Genomic DNA, 25981 nt, shown 5'->3' on the forward strand with positions numbered 1-25981 from the left:
TGACAAAAGCTTTTGAATATTGTGTCAATAGACTAAATTAAAAAGTAATGCACATTTTTTCCTATTTTCGATTTTTCCGCCTCCCATTATTAAAACTGAAAAAAATGAAGGACAAATTTTAGAAAATAGTCACGTATAGCTACTCTCATTGTCAACGTATACCCGCGCAAGTTCGGAATGGACCGAATTTATCTTTCCTTTCTTGTTTATTAATATAATTACTTATTGACAGTTAATTTGTAACAAACAAATTATTTTTTTGCACCTCAATGTTTTTGGTGCCGTACGGCCCCATAAAAACTTCACTTTTCCTTGTTTTCACCGTTCCCTCAAGTCCGATCTGTCCCGAGTGCGGTCCTAAGTTTTGGAAAAAATATGAAACTAACTAACTAAACTCTCGACTATTCAATCTGATTGCGGGTGCAAGGGTGTCTTAATTCTCACCAAGCAACACATATCTTTAAGTACTGTGGACTCGTCATTTGCATGCAACATTTTTATCCACATCCCGATCATTGACTATAGGATCTATTAACGTCTAGAAAGTGACGTCACGGTCAGAAATGTTTTTTTTTTTAATTTTCCTCGTACGTGATCTTGTAGTGTTGGGTCATGATTATTAATAGTAATTCCAACAAATTTTCATTTAAGCGAACACACCTATTCTACAGCAAATATATGTCAAAATCAAAATAATGTTTAGAATTACTAAAAGTTAACTTTGTATAGTTGCGGTGGTTTCATTATCTTTGATAGCTTCCACATTGGTCATCATTCGTGTTAACGGGATTATAAAAGTGAACTAGGTATTTAATTCGGTTTATTTTTCCACTTTAAATTATTTAACAAATTGTTTCAGATATGTCTGACCAAAATTTAGCACCAAACGAAAAGGAGTATGTAACTGCACAAACGTCTGATACATCGAACGGGACAGCATCAAAGAGTCCATCAATAGGACCGTCTATTCAGTCAGAGATTATTGAAACACCGCTACCTTCTATTGAAGATGTGGTTCTTATCGATCCAGATTGCTTGGAATTAGACCTGAATCACCATCGTATTGATAAGCTTGAAAATTTCGAGCCATTGACACGCGTGGAGCGAATTTGTCTTCGATGGAATCTTATAAAGAAAATAGAAAATCTCTCCACTTTGACAACACTCTTGGAATTAGAACTTTATGATAATCAAATCACAAAAATTGAAAATCTTGAATCGCTGGTTAATCTTGAAGAGTTAGATTTGAGCTTCAATCGCATAATGAAAATTGAAAATTTGGACCAGTTAATTAAATTGGAAAAACTGTATTTATGTGCGAACAAGATTCCAGTTATAGAAAACTTAAGTATGCTGAGTAATTTGACTATGTTAGAATTGGGTGATAACAAAATTCGTAAAATCCAAAACATTGAAATGCTCACAAATCTTCGAAAGCTCTACCTTGGCAGGAATAAGATCGTAAAAATTGAAAATCTGGACACCTTGGTCAATTTGGAGTGCTTAAGTCTGCAAGCCAATCGCATAGTTAAAATAGAAAATTTGGATAAATTAGTTAATTTAACTGAACTTTATTTATCTGAGAATGGTATTGAGACGATTGAAAATTTGGATGAGAATAGAAAACTCGAAACGTTGGATGTTGCCAAAAATAGATTAAAATCTATTAACAACATTGGGTATTTGAAAGAATTGGAAGAGTTGTGGATGAATGATAATGAGGTTTCAGACTGGAAAAATGTTGAAATTCTTAAAGAAAACAAACAACTTAAAACTGTTTACTTGGAACACAATCCTGTTGCCGAAGATAAGATGTATCGCTTCAAATTACGCTCCATTTTACCATGGCTTGAGAAGATAGACGCCACCCTTTGTCGATAAAAATTAACTTATAGTAATGAAATATGTATGTATGTACATAATGTTTGTTTGCTGCAAGACTTTTATGACTCAAATTAGGTTCTCATGTAGATATACCTATTTTTTTGTCTTATGGCAAATTAATAAATTTATGCAATATACACCTAATTATTAGGTAATTTCATAACATGCCATACGAAGGAAGTTGGATCATTTCGGCTTATTGATTTATGATGGTCTTGTTTCAAATAAACTATATGTAGTTTTTTAAATATGGTCTTATGCAAAAAGCATAAAATTTCTGAATTGTTTTCATTTGTAATAATTGAAGAAAAAACATTGTGACTTTACCATGTGGATGTGTATGTTCGTGACAGAGTTTCAGACAGAGCGGTTACACACATACATACACAGGTGCATTTATGAAATAAATTACTTGCTACATCAAATACATAAATATTTGTTAAGCTATAATTAACATTTTAATAAAACGAATTTCACAATGTACTACAATAGAACTTGATTCATTTTTAGCTTAAGGTTGTTAGTAAAAACCAAGTATTGTGTTGTAAATTTACGTCGATTAATTGCATCGCGCCGCGGTGGAAGAGTGTTTTCAAAATCAAAATTCTATTATAACGTTTTGTCTCCATAAAAAATGAATTGCCATTTTAAAGGAAAAACTCCAAGCTGTCAATTGACCCGGATTTATATTCGGCCAAAGACTTGTACCACGACAGCATTCCCCGTGCACGTATTGGGAATGTTTATGCTGCTACAACAACCATAATTAACAAAAAAAAACGAAATTTTTTTACCAAAAAAATAATTTTTTTATTATTGAAAAGTTCAGGATAAATCTAATATAATAAACATAGTTATTTGGTTTCCTTTTATACCGAGAAATATTTGATTAGCAACTCGAAAATCCATGTTGGAGAGGCTGTCTGGAGATTTTAAACAAAGGCAGATACAAGTCTGTCCGTTTTCTGAACCCAGAAGTTCCGAGAAAACCAGAAGCGTCTGTCTCATAGAGAGCGGCTCCTGACCTGTGTTTGTGTTTGTAAAATGCAACCGGGCCTCAGTATCCGGTTAAAGGGGGTTCTAAAATTCCCGGAGTGCCAGACGCTCGTGCCCAGGACTCAGGGGCGGTGGTCATGTTACTAAAGCCCCAATTGTTCAAATGGCAACCTCAGGTCTGGACAATTGGCAAGCTATTGGGGTGAAACAACCTATCCTAAGACAGGCTAAAATAAGTAGCCATTCTGAAAGTGATCTGTCAGGTCGAACAGCAGTTGGCAACACGGTCTACACCACGGACGAAGAGGTAAGGCAAGGCTGAATCTGAAGAAGGCTTTCAATGTAGTCAGCCACTCCACGCGACTAGATGGCATTATATAGTCGAAACTCCCGTCAGGGATAAAGAGGTTATCCGCGATAAGGTTCACTAGACAGGGCTGGTTTACTGGGGCGGCAGCCCTTGGTCGGGAAAAACCCGAGTCATTCCGGTAACGTAGAACCGGCTTCCATAGGAGTGAAATTATAGATTCCTTGAAATGAAAAAGCGAGAAAGACTGGTGAGGTAATCGTAGACTTTGACGCACAGGCCATCGATGTTATTGCTCGACGCCAGGGGACGGGACGGAGACCAGGGAGACTCTCTTTGCTTCGATATATAGAAGATGAAAAGCAAAAGGTGAAAGGGCACCACCCTGCCACCTAACAGGGCATTGTCTGATTGGAAGTCATGCCAGTAGACTGGGAGCGCCCTATAACGACTATTACAGAAGCGGTAACAACATTGAAGAAGAAGACACTATAGAACACTTTCTATGCGAGTGCATGACTCTGGATAGAAGAAGGTTCAATATTTTAAGAAAAAGTTCCCTGAATAACTTGGCAGAAGTAGCCAATATGAAAATAACTAGTCTTGTTAGATATATTTAAGCCACAGGCCAATGTAGAGTGAGGAGTGGGGACAGCCCTGGTGATATCACAATGGGCCTAAAGCAGGCCTAGGTGTGTCAACCGACAACCACTATACCTACCTACTTACTACCTAGCTTTGCTCTCGAAAAATTATTGAAGAGTGTCGACCACTCAAATAATTCGCGGATCACCTGATATACAATGCTTTTCGACTACTATATATCGAAGCTCCTCCAGCTACCAGAGGGAGTCTCCCTGGTCTCCTACGCTGGCGATTGCGCGATAATGGCGTCGAGCAATGACATCGATGGCCTGTGCGCCAAAGTTTCCGATTACCTCACCAGTCTTTCTCGCTTTTTCACTGCGAGGAATCTACAACTTTCACCCACCAAGTCCACAGCAACCCTCTTTACCACCTGGACAAAGGAGGTCACACTACAGCTTAAGGTTAAAAAGGACTATAATAGTATTATCAATTTTATAATGTTCGTATTAATTCATGATTCAATAACAAAAGGTTTGCTCAGTAAGCAGCTTTCTCATTCCCTCTTGACAAATCGGCTCCCTTAGCAAGACACTGGGTTGCTAGCTCTAGAAATTTTGACTAAAAGTGGAGGAAAAGTAAAATTTGTAGAAAAAACATTTAATTTTCAAAATGGACTGCTTACGAGCAACAACTCGCTCAAGAGTTTTCATCGGTATGTTCAGGACTATGGCAGTATGACATGGAATACATACCGCTTAAGTCAAGACATGATAGAGTATTTGACGCAATCCGAGATGGAGATAGAGAATTTACAAAGCTTTATTTCTTATGATGTGGTGATTTAAACGGAACTCATGTTTTGCAGCTAGCGTTTGCTAAAGAATTACAGCAGGGAGAATTATTGAATAGTCCCGACGCAATCGATTACATTGCAGACCTCATTATAAAAAAGTTGGCAGAACTTGTTTCCAATGAGCCCACCTTCCTATGGATGGATGAAGTGTCCAGAGGAGGCTTAGAAAAGCACAGTACCAGTATGAAAGAGCTTCTCATAAAAAACCATCTACCGGCATCGGCTTAAAACTCTAGGGCCTTCCAATTGTGGAACGCGCGCTACAAATAGGAGGAGGATCTCGGCGAAACACCTAACAGAATTGTAATATACATACCAATTATTTATTTATTTTTAACAAAATAGTTTCATATTGGCGAAACTTCGCGATTGGTTTTAAATCTAAAAATTAATTCACAAAATAAAATCTTGGATTATGTGAAATAAATTCTTGTTTTAATATTAGACTTGGCAATTTCCGCTAACCACTTCTATCCATCTACCATTATTTACATTCAAATATTAATTAAAATTTATTTTTTAAACCGTTCGCAGTTTGTTTCCATTCAAGTAACAAAATACTATTTTTCTACCATTTTTCCCAAAAAGGATTTAATTTTTTTTCCTTTTTATGCACCTTCTTAAATACAACCTTTTGTAAGGGAGTGTCAAAAATCGAATGTCACTAGTGAGCAAACCTTTAGGGGTTAGGGGTAGTCAGAATTTTCAAAAAATCGATTTTTTTTTGCATTTTCTTAAAGTATAATGTTTTAAAAATATTGTGTAAAAATTTGAAGTGAATCCGACAAATACTTTTCAAGTTATTCAACAATTAACAAAGGGCGCTCGGCCGCTCCGGAGCCGATAGCAAAACTTTAAATGCGTTTTTCTCAAAACTATGTTTTTCAAACTGGTGAACACTGTAACTTAAAAACCGCTACGTAGATTTCAATAAAATTTATACAGCTTTTGAAAAACATAAAAAACTTGTGCCTGATCGAAGGATTTTTTTTTTTCAAAAATTTCGATTTTTTTTTAACAATTAACTGTTGGTTTTTTTTTCTAAAATCTGGAAAAAATTTTCTGAGGCCGCCATTTTGTTCATTTTGAAAAAAAAAGCTTCGATCAGGCACAAGATTATCTATTAATAAAACTAATTTTTCTTGTCCGATTGGTTTTAGATGAATCTGCAAGGACTTGTGATGTTCACCGCAAGGGACTTCTGGAGAAACGGGCTTCACACAAACAGCGATAACTTTTGCAATTATTAACTTTTTTTTTTGAAATTTTGGTGAAGTCAAGTTAAAACATGATGTTTTTATGCTATGTTTTTATTTTTGTTAAATAAATTAATTAAGTAGCAAAAAAAAAATTCGTGAAAATCATCATTTTTTCGGGCCTCTGACTACCCCTAACCCCTTAATAATTGAATCATGGTATTAATGTAATAATTTTCTATAATTTTGTTGGGTTGGTGTCGAAATTCTGTATGTACAAAATTCTAAAAACAAAATTCTGCTTTTTAAAAGTCTGCTTTTTAAAATTCAGCTTTTTGAAAATTCTGCTTTACTAAAATTCTGCTTTCTAAAATTCTGCTTTCAAAATTCTGTATTAAAATATAATGTTAACAATGTTAAAGAGGTAATGTAATTATTTAATTTATTATTATTATAATTTTTTATTATTATTCGAGATATTAAATAAAATATTAATAATAATAATTTTTTCTTCAGTTTCGATATAATCCACAGTATTTTTGCGTAGAACTTCTTTTCGCGTGGGCGGCCTTCGGCCGCGCTTCAAAAAAATAACCCTCATCAGCCCAACTCCGGCTACGCAATCCATTTTTGCGTACAACTCTTCTAAAAAAAACGAACAGCTGCGAAGAATTATTAAGAAAAGAAATGAATTAAGTCACACTACATATATAAAAAGAATTCCAAAAAATATTGTAATTAGCTAAACTAAAATATTGTTATCGCTTAAACATATACATATGTATATTTATGGACTAAATGTTTATTTTGTTACTTCTTGTATGACGAAAATCACAAAACTTGAATAAAGCAGAATTTTTCACATTAAACATGCAGAATTTTGAAAAAGCAGAATTTTAGAAAGCAGAATTTTAAAAAGCAGAATTTAAAAAAGCAGAATTTTTTTGCAATTTACAAAATTTTGTCACCCAGTGTCACTGGCCTTCGGCCGCGCTTCAAAAAAATAACCCTCATCAGCCCAACTCCGGCTACGCAATCCATTTTTGCGTACAACTCTTCTAAAAAAAACGAACACATTAAACATGCAGAATTTTGAAAAAGCAGAATTTTAGAAAGCAGAATTTTAAAAAGCAGAATTTAAAAAAGCAGAATTTTTTTGCAATTTACAAAATTTTGTCACCCAGAATTTTGTAATACAGAATAATGACACGCTCCCATTTTGTTTTATGCCCGCATTTTTACTGTCTGTATGACAAGCTTAAGTGTCTTAAGAAACTATGCTACGACGGTCATCTTAATACCCATTTTATTTACTAACCTAATTTTGAATTCTTTGAAATTTATTAAAATTTATGAATCGAATGCGAATACCAAAGTTACTACACACCCATCTATATATAGGCTGTACGAGAGGAATGGTAATGGGTCCAGCCTTTTTTGCAGCAAAAATGGAAAATATACGCATATGATATGCCTTAAAAAGTCAAAAATGTGCAACGAAAATGAACAAAACATGCAAAAAACTTCTCACATTTGTTTTGCACTTTTAATTTTAATTTACATTTTTGTTTTGCATTTGCTTCGCCGCGTCGTACTTTCTCAGGGAGCAGAGAACAACATTTTTGTTTTGCAGCGATGTTGTTGTTGTTTGTATAGACGCATTTGGTATTGTTGGAATACTTCAGAAATAAACAATAAATAAAAAAAAAACAAATTTGTTTCTCGGGGCCAGCGTACTCTAGTCTACTAAGGAACACACTTTTAGTAAAATCCATCCCTATCCCTTTTTTGTCCACTTTTTATATGGAGCCGTTTCTTCCTACTCTGTATACGAGCCAAGCCTTCGTTGGTCACCTTTATAATTCGACATGATGATTAGCCTACCCTCTTGTTTTCATACTTTTTACTCTACAAAAACAAGAGACCCAGAGGAGTGGAAATGAGGTGCCAGTACTGGCAAATAAAATATTTTTTGCTCGAGATTGTGACTCTATGTCATTAATTTCTCAATGCTTTAATATCGGCTAATCGAGATTCTAAAGAATTTAAAGCTACTGCTTTCTTGCCTTCAATATTGAAAAAGCATTAGTGATTCAAATCTTTATTAAAATTAGCAAAACACTGATGAAAATGTAATTAAATATGCATTTTAGACAAAATGTGTAAAAATATGCAAACAAATTGATTCCATTTTAACACAAAACGCTTGGTTCACATAAATAATTAATCTTCGTGTTTCTATGGCTTACCAAAAAAAAAAATGTATTGTACATAAATGCAGAAAAATCCGGGCCCTAGTCATCACTAATCAGCAGTATACAACTTTTCATTACGAAGTAGACATGGAAGAGGAAAAGTAAGTTTTTATTTAGTTAATACTACTTTGAGGTTTTATGTTATTTCAACGGAAAATTAAATTCAAATAGAACGAAGTTATTACGGCGCGAATTACTTCTGCAATATTGCGGCTGCTGCAACAGGCCATCAAAAAATTGTTTACACTTTTTAGCAAGAATTAATAGAATTTGGAATAAAATTGTGCTAGTTTTAAGTGGCTCAAACATCGCGTTGATTTTTGATAATTTTTTTTCTTGTTGACGGTGTTATGCATTTTCTTCCATATAACGAATACTCAAAATTTTTTTTTATGGATAAAATGCACAAGACCGCCAAAAAACAAATTATAAGAAATCAAAGCGATTTTAAGTCACTTCAAACTTTCACTTTATCAAACCAAAATTGAAAAGGCTAAAAATTCTGATTAAAAAGTTGGAAATTTTGATGAAAATGTGTTGAGTTTTTTAAATATTGCAAAAAATTTTATAAAAAAATAAAATAGAAAATATGTAAATAGTCAAAACTTTGCAATATATCACGTTTCGATTATTGTGAGCACAGGTGTATATATAATTGACACCTTCATCTTGGCATTACATTGCGGAGTGGATCAATAACTAATAATAATTTTGTAAAGGAATTATGTGAAAGTGGTCTCGTAAGAGTTGTCTTCCTTATTTGGTGTTGGAAATTTCCATTGGAATCTCAATGTTTGCATTACATTCGCCCACACCCTTAACAATTTTTCTGTAAGTGGTTTTCCCTATAGGTGAAATATTAAATAAAAAGCACTGTATTCTATTTAATATTTGTTTAATTTTTTTTTATTAAAATAAACTAAAACATGATTTCTTATATCTAAAACTAATTTTTTTTTTATTTGTTCTTCTCTTGCCGATACATTGAAGTTTCACATTTATTATTGCAAATGCAAACATTATTTATGTTAATAAAAATGAAAATAAACACAGACATATATTTATATGCAACAGAAAAACAAATAATATTGATAAAAAAACATTTTTTAAAAGAAATTTTATTAAGTTTTAAATATATTATGTAGGCATTATTCTCAATTGGTTTTACTTACCTGCACCCCCCTCCCGCCCTTTTAAACTAGTTTCCAATCTCAAATTTAAAATAGGTAATCAATTATTAACATCTAAGAAGTAAAAAACTAAGAAGTAAACACTAACGACATCTGAAATCAATACCAGCACTAGATACATTTTTTACATAAAATGGAAATAAATGTTTGGAAATTGTAAATTATATAAAATTGTGTGCACTGCCCTAAGTCTATACAAGGAAAAACTGCATCACATTGCGACAAAAAAAATAACCATTCGAATTTCCTTAATATTTTTTGTTAAAAACTTCGTTCATTGACAGACTTATATAGTTTATGAAGTTCATGGTGGTAACAGCGAATATTTAAACGTGCGACATATCTAAGTCAGTGTTGCCTTTTCTTCGCCTTTTACTGCAGAAGCATAAGTTGCCCCACCGGCTGTATTCTGTTTAGATGTATCTTCTTCAGTCGCACGTTCAGTAACTACTGCACCAGTACCTCCCAGTGGTTGCGGTGAATCAACTGTAATGGAAAAATGTACCCAGCTTAAAAATATTTGTAGCGATACTGTTGAAAACACACAAACCTCTAATAAGTTTACCCAGCACATCTTAGATATTCTCATTCGCAACAAAAACAAATTTGCAGTGATTTAAAGTCGAATCGATTTCATAAAAAGAACGAAAACAACGCTGGGTAAACTTACAAGGGATTTGTGAGTTTATTTGAGTATCCCACATTTTCTTAATTAAAAAATTAAGATATGAGATCAAGTGCATTAACAAATAATATGAAGCCTTTTTATATGCATGATAAAATGATCGCAAGCAGTGAAGTTGTGGAATGTGTGTATGTGAGTACTAATAATGCCTGCCTTTAATATCCATTGCATAGGAGTCATCAAGGCGTATATCATGCTTTTTAATAAGCTGGCATTCAGCTCCTTCAATTGAGGGAATGGAGTACACATACAAGTAACCGTCTTGTGAAGCCACCAAAAGTCTGCAAAAAAGAAAGTAAATATTTTGAAAATATGTCTAAATAATTTCAATATTATGTGTGTAAATATGTATTTAAACATACGTAATTTCAAAACAGTGATGGCCAAAAGTTTCGTATAGGCGAGAAAATCTCATACATTGAACAAATTTGTCTATTTATGTGGACATGTTTTTTTCGCCTAGATTTTCGCACCTACATTTTTCATTAAAATCAAGACAAGAGGTTTACTACCTGCACGACCTAAACAACTTTCGTAGTCATCTTGTAACACAAAAGCAAAACAATAGGAGCAGGCAATAGTTACTGACTACTCAAATTTTTTCTTGTAGATTTTGGTGAGTATGTAACCTTATTTTCCTATGCTTACCTGTTGAAAATAATTTCTTATACTTGTTGTGAAGAAGACATTTTACACTAAAAAAATCTTTTACTGTTTTTTGTTTGCTCCATTCAGTTGTGAGTTATAGGGTGTTAGCAATGGGAGTCAACAAAGAGAAAAAGTTTGCCTTTGATAATGGCGAAAATGCAAGAAAGGCCGTTGAAATTGTGAATGGTGTTTATGGTGCCGATACTGTAACAGCTAAATACGTGCCATTTTGGTTTCGTCCATTCCGTTCAGACATTTTTGATGTTAATGACCGGCATGTTAGTAGTCGTAGCATCGCCCAGGAGTTAAAGATCGATCATACAATAACAGTTTTAACAAAACATTTGCGTAAATATTTTACGTAAAAACAATGGATTTCTTTTTCCCCAAACTAATAAATATCATTTGCATATATAAAGGGTTTTCCAATAACAGGTGTTATTTTGAATAGGATTGCGCTATCGCGAGATGATTAACGATTTTTTATGGCCGGAATTGGATGGTATTGATCTGGACAAAGTTTATTTTCAACAAGACGGCGCTACGTGCCACACTAGCAATGAAACCATTGATCTTTTACGGCAAAAGTTTGCGGACCGTGTTATCTCTCGAAGAGGTGATAAAAATTGGCCGAGATTTTGTGATTTAACACCTTGTGACTTTTTTCTTTGGGGCCACGTGACAGAGAAGGTCTACGCCAACAGCCCAGGGTCGATTCAAGACCGCCAAGATGGAATTCGTGAGGCTATTGAGGACATAGGGCAGCCACTTTGCAATTCGATTATGGTAAATTTCATAAAAAGGATATTGTCTTGTAAGCGGGGTCGTGGTGGTCATTTGTCTGACGTTATTTTCCAATATTAACGGCATACCTTCCGCATTATAATGAAATAAACATCCGATCATTTATATTAAAAAAATAGCATTTTTCTTTGAATATCAAAATAATACCTCTTATTGGAAACCCCTATATTTCAAAACTTTGTACTTAAGATAGATAAATAAATTCTGATTTCGTCGAATAACCTATAAAACAAAAACTAAACTTTTAATAATTGGCAAGTAAGTACAGCGTCATTTGCCTCGAAAAAGAGGGTCTTCTTTTAGTTCCAGGCGATTGTTTAAAATCGAAAGCACATTTGGTTTTTGTTGTCCAAAAGTGGCGCCAAAAGTGAAACAAGCAAACATCTAATTGTTAAAAATGTAAAGTTTCTCGCTAACAGCTGATCGTATGAGCGGGGAGGAGACCGCATCAGCTTCGTTATTCATGTGGGTTATTTAGTCACCATGTCGCAGTGGACGGGTGAATAACGTGCGTTCACAATCGAAGCGTATTTCAAGGCCAATGATTCGTGAGCAATTACTCGTCGTAGATTTTCTTTCCGTTATAAAATTCGACGTTTGCGTGATGCTCCAAGTGAAGATTTGATTCATTCATAGATGCGAAGGTTCCATCCAACAAGTTCGGTGGCAAACAGCACACGGTCGGGCCCGATCGAACATCGAGAACAAATGAAAATATTCAACTCGGGGCTGCAAGTTCCCCAAGAGAGCGACTCACTTGGGACTTCCAAAAACTTTTGCACATGAAATATTGAGAAAGTATTTTGAACTTCACCCCTTCAAAATCCAAATCATGCAAGCGGTTAGGCCTACGTTTGCTTCCGAAGGCATACAGTAACTCAGCGTTTTTACGGCGTTATGCGAAAGACTTTAAAGAAGAAACTTAGAAGAAAACAGAATCTTACGTTTTCAGCCGCCATTTTGTATTTACAATCTTTAGAGCTCTTTGGAAATTTACTACCATCTCAAGGAGAGTTGATATTGAATTTTAAACATCAAGATCGCATTTAAGTCCATGCTTGAATCGTTTTATTCTTAGGCAAAGTTATCAAGTAATTTGTAATCTAGTATTTAAAATTTAAGCTTAGTTACTTACTAAGTATTACTGTAATCCAATAAAAATTTTATAACATAAACTGAAATAAATTAAATGAAATGAAACATGTAAATGGAGAGCCGTAGCCGAATGGGTTGGTGCGTGACTACCATTCGGAATTCACATAGGTTCAAATTTCGGTGAAACATCAAAATTAAGAAAAAGTTGTTTCTAATAGCGGTCGCCCCTCTGCAGACAATGGCAAACCACCGAGGATATTTCTGCCATGAAAAAGCTCCTCATAAACATATCTGCCGCTCGGAGTCGGTTTGTCCCTACATTTGTGGAACAACATCAAGACGCACACCACAAATAGGAGGAGGAGCTCGGCCAAACACCCAAAAAGATGGCTAACATGCCAAAATTACAACATTAAACATTCCATTAGCGACGCTTTTTTATTACAACATTTCTTGAAAACAAAGCAGTCATGGAGCATTAAGTTAAAATGTTTAATTTGACCAAATGTTTCCGTACAGAATATTTAAATAATGTTATTTTCCATAACAATTGATACCAGATTCTCCCTTCAGGGATGGAATTCATACATTGGAATTTCGGTGGAACAAGTGTATTTGCGTATGGACTATACTAAATAATAAAGTGCACTTCAAACCATAAAATTGTGTTTTTCTTAGCGAACCGTAAAACTTATTGAACAACCTTATCTATATCTATATTTACTTTTAATCCATTATGATCTTTATTTATTTATTTATAATAGCAGTATGCATAAGTGCACCAGTATAAAAATGTATTAGACGTTGTAAGAAATACGTGCTGCTCTTTGGAAATAAACTATAATAATTTGAAATTTGTTTGTTAGTCGTAATTGTCATTAAAAATAATACAGTGGTGGGGATAATTATGAACTCAAAGCAATTTTTTCTGTATTTAGTAATATTAACCTTTATAATTGATCACAGCAAGTAATCGACAAGGAACACTTTGAACGAGGTTCTTAAGAGTGTCAGTAGGAATTTCTTTTTACGCGCTTGTTATCATTTTCTTAAGTTCATCGACTATTTCAATAGTCATACGGGTAACTATGAATCTAGCTTTGAATCACTCTATTCTGGAGTTTGCCGTATGAATAGCCTTTTGTCCTGCTGGAATATAAATTATTCATCTTCGGAAAGGGTTTGGAAAGAAAAAGTGTGTCTTGATAAGCCTGATTATCCATTCTACCAGATAATATACAAAAGCAATTTCGATCTGAACTTATTTTGGAATGATGTCCATACCATGACAGATCCTCCTGCTTGAACTATTTTTGACATTGTCTTCTTCGCTTCCCGAAAATCGGGCCAGTACTAACTATATTCATCAGGATCATCTAATATGAGTTTTTTGATTAATGAAAAGATCCAGAAAAGACGCGGACGACATCCTCGCCATTCCCAGTCACTCAAACATCGAAAAAATAAGCAAATTCATTAAAACTATCGAAATGACAATATAACAAATAATCCAGACAGCCACAGACGACACAGAGCTGATGGCCTCTGCAGCCAATGCTCAAACATAATTTTAGTACTGGTATTCATACCAGTCACTAAATAATAATAAATAAATTGTAATTGTGTAATAGTTCCCTATTAGCGAAACTATTATTTGCAGGCATACTTCTTATTTGCAGTAGGTTATAAAAAATGTATACCTCTACATGCTTTAAAAGTAAAAAATCGATGTCTATAATTATTGGCAACACTGCTACTAACGGTGTGTGTCTTTGAAAATAAGGAAAATATATGATGTATGACTCCGTATCTAAGTGAGATATTTGGGCCGAGGTAACAAGGCAAAGACGAATTTCACTAACCATGGACTGAGCAACTTACGCCCACCAATACTTTGCAATCAATTCATATTCATAAAGTCGAATTGTCAGGTTTGTGAGATTTGCCCATGTGCTTATTTCTCATTTCGTTTTGCAACAGAAAAATTAAATAAAAATTAACAAATTTTTATAAATAATGTAGTTCGCACATACATATGTTTGTATAATCTAACTTAGGTTAAAATTTGTATCCCTTAAAGTATTGCACCATTTACTTATAATTTCATTTTTAAAAATATTAGTACAAATAGTTTAATTATAAAGCATACCTTAGCTGTTTTTGTATTGTTGTAATCGCACACATACGTCGAATACCAGGTTCGGGCAATGTTACCGACGTAAATGCACGTCCTTGGCTGAATACATCCGTTACTTGTGTGGGCAGATAACTAGTCACAGTTTTGCTGAGATACCTAAAAAGGGAGTAACTGAGAGTATGAGAGAGTAGACATGGGGTAAAGCGACGACAAACGGTTGGATAATGATGGCAATATATGAAAGGTGGCGAGGGTTTCGAAATAGGGTGTTATGTAATGGTTGATATTGGAGTTGGGTGGTGTGTTGAAAACAGGTGTGGATGTTGAGAACGGGTGATGTGCAAATTTGAAGAAGAAAAAGAAACATAAAACAGATGAATATGTATGTTTTAGAAATATAAAAACAGCAGGAAATAAAAATTAGAAGGAAAACAGAAATTGCTACTCTCAAAACAAAGAAGAAAAAAGAACACATTATATAAAATGACAACGAACCCCATCCAGTCGTCTGGCGATTGCTTAGACTCGGTCTGTTCGGCAGCCGATCGATCCAAACGGAAAATGTGTACCGTTTCAGTATTTGAACTAGAAACTAAGTATCCAGAGCACGTACTAAATGAAAGTGACGCAATAGCAACACAACGCTTAAGACCACGGCGCAATTCAAACAGTTTTGTTCCATCAAGTGAGGAAAACACTCGAATTACAGTACCACGCTCGCTAGCAGTGGCGATCTCAGTACCAGACTGGCTAAAAGCCAGTGCTGCTAATGGTGAATCGTGAGCAGGTATCATCGTTTTGGCATGCAAATTTATAGCATCGAAAATCTGTACTTCTCCAGACGTAACGCTTCCCGGGTAAGCCAAATAACAGTGCTCTGATGATGAAGAGAGCGCACAAAGACCGTTTAAATTGCATGGAGTGTCACGTATCGTATGCACTACTTTCATATCCTGGATATTATGAATGTAAAGACTCTCTTCCAAGCAGACAATCACTCGTTCTCGATTCAATTTAACAGCTAATATGGTGTTTGAATATGAATAATTACAAATTTCGTTCTGTTTCTTAAAGTGGCAAATCTACAAATTAGAAAGAAAATAATTATTTTTACTAAATATTTCGATTGCAAAAGGACTAATTTGTACCAAATTTTATTTATTTACCTTCAATTTCCTCGGAGAGCGTTGAGAGACAATAGCAACCAACGAACTTTCGAAAAGACGCTCGATGAGGAATATCTCATCCGTGTGGCAGCTGTATAATTTATCCAAAGTTAAATCAACCGAGCTGAGACTGTATAAATTATAGCCGGATCTTGTAGCTACTGCCAAAGATCTTAAAATACGAATATATACACATTAATATTTGTATATATTTAATGGAAATATAAACAATTTTTACTTACGTGACATTTTGATTAAAATTCACAAATACTTCGCCCGCCTCGATGTCGGGACGCCCCAATAGATTCATCATTATCGTACGTAAAAAAATAGGTTATGATGGTCTTGAACTCCGAAAGTAATCAATCCTGGACTTTATCCGAGTTAATTAGACAACTGCAAAAATAATATCAATAAGTCAATAAGACAATAATTAAAAGGCGGTTTTGATGATAGGTTTGTCATGTTTATATCGGTATATATGTATATTTTTATATTATATTTAATTAATGTCTTCATCCCAAGAGAAAAATTCTGAGATCTAGTTTTAAAGTTCTTTGTGATCATGACTGGACAAAAAGGCTTTCAAGTCAGGTGAGATGATCTTTTATTGGTTATTTTTTTTTAAGATAGAAATTCATTCAGCTGTCGCTGCCGATTATAATTTTTAGGGGCATCTGTTAATGTTTTTAGTGTTTCATTTCTTGCAATCAAGATATATTTTCAATTTGGTAGTTTGGACAGCTGATAAAGCGTATTTATTGAGTATATGCTTGACACTGAGATTCCTTGAGCCGCATGTATTTTGTATGTACATTTTGTCAGTATTTATTATACACATAGAGTGGATAAGTGTTCAGAGCAGTATTTTTTTGAACCTACTCTACAGCCGCTGAGCTAGACTATCGGTTGATCAGCTCCTGGTGTGTGAATTACACACATTTTCACTTCTGCAATCAATGCTGGATCGTAATGATTACTTTTGGAATTGTAATTAGAAATCAATTGCTTGCGTTCACAACAAAGGAACTAATTACTTCTTCAGAATTTCCACGATAGCCGGTTCTATTTCAACGGAGCGACTCGGATTTATATCCCCACATTACAACATTTTTAGAAAGAAGAAATTTCTAAGGTAATGTTTTTAAGAGAATTTTTTGTATAATAATTTTTTTTCAACTCCGTTGAATGGAATTAAAAAGCATATTTTTTGCTTCCAATTTTATTTACGACTCCTAAGTAATTTAAAAGTAATCCAACTTTAATACATAAATTTGATGACTGATGAATTGAAATCGCTTTCTTCAATTTCTTGGTCGAATGGAACTGCCAGTGGTTGACTGGTAAGAGCAGAAATTCAGAAAAATTAGAACACAAAAATTTATTATTGTTCACAGAGCTCCTAACCACCGTTATTTATTGGAGCTCTATTGTTTTCCGAATTTTCCTTTTGTTTTGAAATATGTTTCTTGCTTTCTCGTCTCGTTCATACAAATAATTTTCCATAGTGGTCTTTCCAGGAAAAATATTACATTTGCCTATCTGCTTCTAATTTTAACAGTGAAGCAAAATAAAAAAAAACGGTACACCAAAGAGTTTTGCCTTTGACCTGTATTATCTCTAAAACCATTTACAATTTGAAATTGCCATCAAAAGTAACTAAAAAGATATTTTATTTTCCTTCAATAAGTAGAAACAATTTATTTTCATGTAAAACAAAAAATCTTTTACACTTGCGCTGACAACACTTTATTTATAAGACCTTGCAGCGAAATAGTAGAAAAAAAGCTTTTGAAATAACTTCCAAGGAATTGAAAAAATAATCAACTCCTTTTCTGAGGACTGAAGGAATTGATGCCAATAACAATTACTGGGGAATGTACTTATAATTGTAATACAATTGCATTTACATTTCTACATGAATAACACATGCGAGCCTAGATTTTCCTCCAGTGCAAGGCGTGATAGAGTAGCCAATCACAGGGCATCCCCACAGTGATCGGCGCTGTTTTGAATTTCCAACATACATTATGGGGCTCCTTCTTGATTTTACATTACCATATAATTAAGTTATGAGCAGCAGTCGAACTACGTCACATCTAACAGAAATGAGCTTCGATATCACACTAGGCTTAAGTAGTATCACTGGCGTGTTTCCGTTTCTGATCGTCTCTATATTTGAATAAAACTCTATATAAGAACTCCAACCCTCACTCCACAAGCACACTTCTGTCTGCACACTCAGCCTACCATTAAGAACTCATGAAGCGAACCGCTCTAAGACAAAGCCTGTTTCTCTCAGTGATCTTGACTCATCGCCTAAAGCGGTAAACTTTGTTATCAAAATATTTAAGTCTGCTCTTAAAACATCGTGCAATTAAGCAAAAAGAAACGTATCCTGGCCAACTTGTAAGAATGCCCTCAAAATATTCAAAAAATCCGTCAGAAAGACCTAAAAAGACACCTGCAAATACTTCTGCGGAAACATTGAAGAAAATAAAAATATTATCAAAAAATTTGATTTCCCCAAATTACATCTAAAAACAAGCGTCCTTATGAGCGCCCATTTTCCTGGGTGCACAGTGGACCCTGACGCAAACACTTTTAACTTATGGGCCTGGAGCTTCTCCGGCAGCATCATAAGTCATAACAAGGTGTAATGGGTTCGGTTCTTCCAACTATATAAATCTTTTGGACTAGAGGGCATCTTTTCCGCTGAGTTACAAGCGGCTTATGGCCTTCTAAGTCCCCTTCACACATATGCCTATAAGGCTTGCGTCAGCCTTTACCTCATACCGAGACGGTAGTCTATCAGAAGAGTGTTTTCATGGGCACCTCGTATGATGCCTATATTTAGGCCTATACGCCCTCAACTCCTCTTTTTACAAAATTTTGGATCGATTATTGGACGTTCACGCACGACAACAAATTGAATCTCAGCACAGATCCTCTAAAGGCCAATCCGTTTGCATAGCTCTACATGAAATTGTAGACAAAACATTCGCCTTGATATGGTCACATCATATTAAAATTCCTTATTTTTTCTTCTCTTTTTAATATTATTGTTCTTGTATGTAAGAAATAATTTTATCCTCAATTATGTAAATAAATATATTTGTATTACTTTGCCTTAAAAATGCTGTTCCCTCAATTACCTTATTAATCATACAACTGTTTACGAGAACTCGTAAACTATCAGGAATTTTGAAGGAATCAGTTGATTGGCTGATGTAACCGTGGTCATGACAGCGATTAGATTACGAAAAAACTTCTTCGTCGTCGGGGATTCGGCAACAGAACTCTACTCGTTTATTTCACACGTATTCTTATGCTTGTCTAGTCAATATTCAGACGGTAACGAAGTAACACGAACGGAGACTGTGTTGATTTTTCATGTGTAACTCTCACACAATCTCAGTGTTCTCGCAAACACACCGCCGCCATGACCCCGATTACATCAGCCAATCTGAATCCTTCAAAATCGATGAGAACTCGTTAACGGTGTGATGTTATCCATACCTTCTGAATTCTTTCCCCCATGTGTTTGATGGAAATTGTGCTGAAACTGTAACTCGTTTGTTTACGTATATCTATGGGTGTGTATGTATATCTAAATTTTATACGCCGGCAGCCAATCCGGCGCCTTTTATATTTTGCGCCAACACTACATGTGATGTGCTGTAATTCGATATTTTTATTGAAACGTTTGGTGTTTTTTAGCATAAACTTGCATATAACGTTTCCACTTACGAAATTTATTTGTTCTTTTTTCAGTGAGTTCAAAAATTCATCTGGGCCCAAAAGATGGGATTAGCTTGTACGATGATTTATTACGAATTTGGTCGTGGATTGTCGAAACAAGAGTGCATCGCTTACTTCGGCTTTTGGCATTGAAGCAACTACTTAGCAACTGTGAAACGCTGATACAACGTGTTCCATCGCGGCCGTCGATCCTTGCAGGATGAGTTTCGTGAAGGCCCTCGAACAACGGTTGTTCCGCCAGAAGCAATCGAGGATGTATAAGATAAATACATCTTTCGGCATTAGTGGGGCCAGCATACATTCAATATTGCATGAACATTCAGTCATCAAAAAGATTTGTTCTCGTTGCATACCGGATAATTTGACAATTGCTCAAAAAAGGACTAGGGCCGATTAGTGTAAAGAAATTCAGCCAGGGTAGTTCAAAGCACGTCTATGGATCTATGCCGACAGTGGATCGACAGTATTTCAAGACGAGCTTAATCCAATCAAAGTTGTTCCCGGAAGAAGTAAATCTTGTCATGTCGCAACTGTACTACTAGAGAAGCTTAAAACAGTCAATTCTGTTATCCGCCTTACACCCCCTAATTTGGCACCTTATGATTTCTTTCTGTTCTCAAACATCAAAAATAAAATGCAACAGTTTATATACATATATACCTATATATAATGTAGTTTTTATTGTATACATAAATATATAATTGGCGCTTACTCCCTTTTTGCGCGTTTGGCCGAGGCGTACTGCTTGATGCTGTTCCATAAATGGAGGGACCAACAGATTTAAGCCGACTCCGAGCGGAAGATATTTTTATGAGAAGCTTTTTCATTATACACTCGGAGATTTGCCATTGCCTGCCGGCGGTGGAGGTTCGAACCAACGAACGAATTCCGAATGGTAGTTACGCAACAGTGGCAGCATCAACAGTTTTTGGTCAGATATAAATCGGGGTGGTTCGGTTAACATATCGCTGGAACGACTGTTGTTGTTCGCGTTATGTGCATTAGCCAAGCAACTTTGGTTGTACTCGTGTCTTGGTTTTAGACTTGGTTTAGACAACGCATCAAATGAGTACATAGTGCTCCATAACGACAAGAAATAACTTGGTGTTTTCAGTGAGCACATAGTGCTCCATAACCACAAGCAATAGTTTGTTCTCAATGAGCACATAGCACAACCACAAACTATAATTTATATATATAACAATATGGGCACTATACAGACTTAATTTTTAGCGTGCCTATTGAAAACCCCTTTACATATAAAATATTAATAAAAAAATGGCTACGAATAAAATAATTTTACTCTTTTTTGGCGGGATGAAAATATTATTTTCGATCTGTAGAAAACATTCACTGACGAAAACCTAGAGAGATTCCACAAACCACGATAATAGGTAATATTACCTAGGAAGATTATGCACTACAGTCCTTCCAATGACAGTATTATCCACTAACGGAGTATTTCTGCATAATTAATGTTACAGTAAACGAGATCTTTTGCGCTTTGTATTTATGCTATTGAATTTGATCACTTAAGGTACCTTAAAATATGTTTTCATATTTGCATTTATAATAAAATGTGATATTATTTTTTTTTTCGAATGAATAACTGTTGCAAATAAAAGGGTTGCACATGTAATGGAATATTTTATTAAAACACAATGACAAAGAATTACTTAATTCCGTGCCCATGGTATATGTATACCGATATAGCTCTTTTGCACATAATTGTTGACTTCTGTATTCCTTATTATTGCAGTATTCCATATTGTACTATTAGGCACAATTTTTTTTTCTATTAATGCGACAAAACACATAATAGTCAAACAAATAAACATATATTGAGAAAAGTTTGTTGACTGATAAAGATAAATTACTTAAGAAATATTTTGCAAAGGAAACAAAGCAAACGATTTGTACTTACTTTTCCTGCTTTTATTTCCAGATAGATATGTTTTCTTGCAGGTTTTTGCACTTTTCTAAGTATAATCAAACACAATTTTGGTTTTCAATATAATTGTAAAGCAATAATTTGTTAATAACCTACTTGGTCAAGTGTTTTCAGTCGTCACAGTTGTTTTGATGATCTTTGTCATTTGTATGTATAGCTTGGTGTTTTGCTTTTCGATACTCATATACTCTTTGTTACACTGGTTTGCGCTAGTGGAATCTATTACCAAAATGAGTTGCCAAGCGCGTATGTGGTATGAACTTTTAGTTATGGCTCGTTGTCACTATCGATTTTCGACTACACTGTCGATTTGATCAATGCAAACCTTGGCAGTTTATCAGTAAAAGTACGTTCACATATGTATTAATTACCAATAAATCTACACAATTAATCTATCCGTTCACATATGTCAGATTACCTGCAAAATTGGCAATCAGCTGTCAATACTGTTGTGAACGGTTTTTCCTCATAGAAATTATTTTGGTGGAATATTTCGGTGTTTTTGGTTTGTTTAAACATTACTAACATTATTAAGAAAATACAAGGAGACGGAATAGTTAATTTAGTTACGTAATTAGCTGATAATAATAAACAGTGAAGGAAATCCGTAAACTAAGCTTACTGGGATTTCAAAAAATTATGGCAGCAATACGCATGCGAAATTCGACATTACATTTTATAATAAGTAATAAGATAACACACGTTTGTGGATACACGCTTTTTTCTGTTATATGAATGCATAATTAATAAGACCTAACAAACATTTTATTAGAATTATGTCTACAAACCTGTTTTCTTTGCCGGCATCCATTTTATTTAGTTTTCTATTCTATACCTATTACACAGATACCACAGGGTTGTATGTGAAAAAGAATAGTTTCTATCTACGATTTTATAATCTAAGAATTTGAGAGAGAAATTTTGTGTGGGAAATCTCGCTTTGTAATAACGGATTGAGAGTTAAGCACGAAAAATAGAACATCTACTTATATGTGAACGTATTATAAGACTACTTTCGGTAACGCACAACTGTTACTTCGTTGCCGTCTGTAGTGCGCCTAGGAACTCATTTCAGCCGTATCTTCTGACGAGCTCTGTTGTAGCAGCAGCTTACTAGTCACTTGTCCTCTTTGTCTAACTCATATAGCGGTAGACCCAAAAAGCGTGCATTGTCTCGCTATCTGCTGTTGCCATCAAGACTAATTCATGCTTGGCCTCCCATATCAGTAGACGTAGCAAAGAAGTGAGAGCCAAGATGTCTCAATCTTAGCCACGCTTGAGCAGGGCAGCTAAGGAGAAGGAGATGAGATGAATCCACCTCATCATCCATACAGCTGATGCAAAAAGGACTTGAGCTACTTCCAAGTCGCCCAGCATGCATACCTCGTAGATAGTGTCCCATGAGAACACCCACGAAATTTAAGATCTGAGTTTTTGTCAACCTGAGAAAATTCCTCGAACGCCAACCAACTACACGTATCCACAATGACTTTGCGATCTTACAAGCTTGTATACTTACCCCGCGCTCTCTGAGTTGGTGTGAAGCCCATCTTTCCAGGAACAGACCACAGTTGGTTAAAGAGATCGCAATCCTCTCCCCACGCGGGGAAATCACATCATAGATCCCTTGTCTGGTCAGCTTGCTCTCTTCACAGTTTCCCACAATGCCGCTATGACCAGGAACCTAGACGAGCCTTATGTAAAAAAAATTCGGATTCAATCAAAAGTGAATACTTCTCCGCCAAGCCTTCTTTCCAACTTCGAACCATCCATGAACAGGTTCACCAAGCTCTGTCTCCAAGTGTAGCCCCCTGTCCACTCCTCCCTTGGTGGAATGTGAGTGGATAATGTTCCTCTTGGACTAAATGAGGGTGTAAATTGATCCGTCGACGGAGGGAGGAACCCAAAATTTTTAAGGATACTTGAATATCCAAAAGTGAGGTCGAGCATACGCGCCTATTGCGGTACATGCAGCGATAGTTTTGCTTACGATGTCTACAGATACCATATTTAACGTTGCGTTAACCGCTAGAGTAGGGGTAGTACGAAGCGTCCCGCCCAACTGATTCCAGGGAGTGCAGTCCTTTGAACTTTCTCCAGCTTCTTCACCGATGTCGTCCTCTCCAGTGAGTTCCACCAAACTATGCCTCCATATAATGATAATAGTATTATAGAGGCAAAACACAACTCTAGGCGAGAGCCCCCATCTTTTGCAAATAAGACCCTTGCATCCATACAAGGCGATTATTGCCTTCTTTATTATCTCCTTAATGTCGGGCATCCACGTAAGCATCAACGGAGCGTCCTTACTGGGGGGAGTTGAGTTCTGGATATTTTATATTTTCTTATCGAAGAGCGGGCATTAAGCACCCTGCAGTCGGATATTCAGTATAACAGTGTGGATGAAGCCAGAGTGAGGTCGAGCACCTCTTCCATGTCTGCAGTATTAAAAGTTGGATCCTGCTGCCTATTCAAATATATCCTCGTATAAAATCAAAAAGTGACTTACCTCTCGCTTTGATGTTAGAACTTTCCCAGCAAGTCTGTGGGAATTCGCGGCAGTGCCTTTGATAACGCCGATTTTTCGGCGTCTCGCTTTAGCCATAACTTTCCAGCAGGGCCCTCCACGTTCACCGTCACAATGTCTTCATTACTGAAATTAGGCAAAAGAATGACCCGATGCTTATGACGAACGGCGGTAATAAGTAGACGTCACTAGCACTGCCAACCTCCTATGTGACGTATTCTATTTCCATGTCCGCAGGAACTTGCTCTACTGTGGGCCTTTCTTCTACCACTGCCTCCAGACGTGCAGGAGCATCCCCTTTGTCATCGGTTTGGTAGACCTTAAGAGCTACCCTCTCGAAACCATAAGTGATGACCCCCTTTTGTTTCAGCGATGGGACTAAGAGACTATGAATTCAGCAGAATCAGCGCTTGCCTCAGTCTTCTCCACCTTAACCACCCTCCAGTTGGGCGTGGGAAGTTTCGGATTACAGTAGCGGAGGATTTTCTCCATCTCCTTCAAAGTAGTGGGTTCGGAAGGGAGTCAGACACGTGCTCGTGGGCTCAAAGGTAGATCCTTCTTGTCCACTGCCTTTAGTTTGGCTCCCTTCTTTACCTCTCCCACCAAGGCAACAACCGTCGTGTACATATTGTAGAAGCTGACCGTTCATCATCCTCTTCTATCTGCCGTAATGACATCCGACACTCTCACAGCTTTGGAGGGTCCAGGAGTTTCCTTTACTACCCTCATAAAAAAGGCAGAGTTGGCGGACATTACTCTCTTCCATTCCCCCATGGAAATATCGCCGTCTTTCCTGACTTTGTGGATCACTCCAAGAATGATAGAACCGGCCTGTTTAGAAAACTTCGCTAAACGATTTCGACGGGCGGCCACGAATCCTGGGCCTCTTTTCGAGCCAAATATCCTCCTTTTGGTAGCGTTGCCTTTTTTCCTCCAAATCTGGTCGTGGCGCGTTCATGTCCACTCCCTTTCCGTTACCTTCCTCTGCCCCACTGAGAAATCTCCTAGCCCACTCGAGCGTCCGAGAATGCTTCTCCAGCGCTCCAGGATTCCGGTATCCACAAGAAAGTCAGAGAAGGATCGTCTACTTCGCCATACCTGCCGTTTAAGCCTAGCAGAGGTTCGACTCCGAGTTCCCACTAGCACCTGAAGTTTTTGGTATGGTTTTGTTATGTTTGCGTTGGTGTTAATTTTTATTGTAATTGGGTCTCTACTCGAAATTTTTTGTAATGTGTAGTCGTCCTTTAGAGGTCCAATGGCTGTCAATGCCATGACAGAGAGACCATGCGAGGGTTGAAGACAGACCGAACGCAAATACGGGAATCATCTCAACTGCATCTACCCCGCCAACCTTATGACGACGGGTTTCAAAGTACTCCGAGGCCTGCCAGGGTTTTAACAGGACGGGAGCAGTTACGGCATCAGCCCACCAGCCATTTCTGTTGAGTTTCCCCTCAACAAACTCAGGTGGCAGAATGCCGCAGCCACCAGATCAGGGATCAGAAGTCAAAATAACGTGTTGCTGTGAACCGTGAAGTTTCGCGAACCAACTGGCAACAATAGTGAACGAGACACCAAAACAAAAATATGAATTGGCCTCGATGGCGACAGCAGACAGGGCGACAGAGCACGCTTTCTGGGTCTACCGTTAGGTGAGTTAGACGAAGACGACAGGTGACTACATCGCAAAGATGCAAATGAACGAAAAGTAAAACAGTGATTCAGTCTTAAGATGATCTCGGCGGAAGACGCCGTACAATTTATCCTTCCGGATGCTTGAACTGGAGTAACCATCTCAATTTTGCATGGTCGGTTCTTAACTGGAATTGTTGGCCGTACAAGTATTTGTTGGAAATGTTTTACTCACTCAACCAAAGATAACAGATGTCGTCTGGTCACACAGTAATTGACCTCCGGCTTTCCGAGGACTCTGCTAT

At 36.2% G+C, this 25981-nt stretch overlaps 2 protein-coding genes across 5 annotated transcripts; one reads left to right on the forward strand and one right to left on the reverse strand.

The window, feature by feature from the left end:
• The first annotated feature begins 670 nt into the window (after nucleotides 1-670).
• Nucleotides 671-2367, forward strand: LOC129243095 (protein phosphatase 1 regulatory subunit 7). The gene is made up of 2 exons (XM_054880216.1): nucleotides 671-806; nucleotides 860-2367. The coding sequence occupies exon 2, from the start codon at nucleotides 862-864 to the stop codon at nucleotides 1879-1881; it is 1020 nt and encodes a 339-aa protein (XP_054736191.1). The 5' UTR covers nucleotides 671-806; nucleotides 860-861; the 3' UTR covers nucleotides 1882-2367.
• A 6979-nt stretch (nucleotides 2368-9346) lies between these two features.
• On the reverse strand, nucleotides 9347-21721 carry LOC129241276 (WD repeat domain phosphoinositide-interacting protein 2). Of its 4 annotated transcripts, XM_054877522.1 has the most exons (8): nucleotides 21614-21721; nucleotides 21491-21545; nucleotides 16047-16200; nucleotides 15805-15976; nucleotides 15134-15720; nucleotides 14651-14809; nucleotides 10108-10235; nucleotides 9347-9755 (listed from the first exon to the last, which is right to left on the reverse strand). In XM_054877522.1, exons 3-8 carry the CDS (start codon nucleotides 16115-16117, stop codon nucleotides 9613-9615), a joined length of 1260 nt encoding a protein of 419 aa, XP_054733497.1. In that variant the 5' UTR covers nucleotides 16118-16200; nucleotides 21491-21545; nucleotides 21614-21721; the 3' UTR covers nucleotides 9347-9612. The 4 variants fall into 4 exon arrangements, with proteins under 4 accessions (XP_054733497.1, XP_054733496.1, XP_054733499.1 ...); XM_054877521.1 differs by having other exon boundaries at nucleotides 21491-21682; XM_054877524.1 differs by having other exon boundaries at nucleotides 14651-14794; nucleotides 21491-21681.
• Nucleotides 21722-25981: the final 4260 nt, after the last annotated feature.

Source organism: Anastrepha obliqua, chromosome 3 (assembly GCF_027943255.1).
Source record: "Anastrepha obliqua isolate idAnaObli1 chromosome 3, idAnaObli1_1.0, whole genome shotgun sequence".
NCBI classification, from domain to species: domain Eukaryota; kingdom Metazoa; phylum Arthropoda; class Insecta; order Diptera; family Tephritidae; genus Anastrepha; species Anastrepha obliqua.

Coding starts and splice junctions, on each gene's coding strand:
- LOC129243095 (XM_054880216.1), top strand. CDS start 862: ATGTCTGACCAAAATTTAGCACCAAACGAAAAGGAGTATGTAACTGCA.
- LOC129241276 (XM_054877522.1), bottom strand. CDS start 16,117: ATGATGAATCTATTGGGGCGTCCCGACATCGAGGCGGGCGAAGTATTT. Junction 14,810..15,133: donor TCGCCAGACGACTGGATGGG/GTTCGTTGTCAT, acceptor TCATACTCTCAG/TTACTCCCTTTTTAGGTATC. Junction 10,236..14,650: donor ACAATACAAAAACAGCTAAG/GTATGCTTTATA, acceptor TCTTTTTTGCAG/ACTTTTGGTGGCTTCACAAG.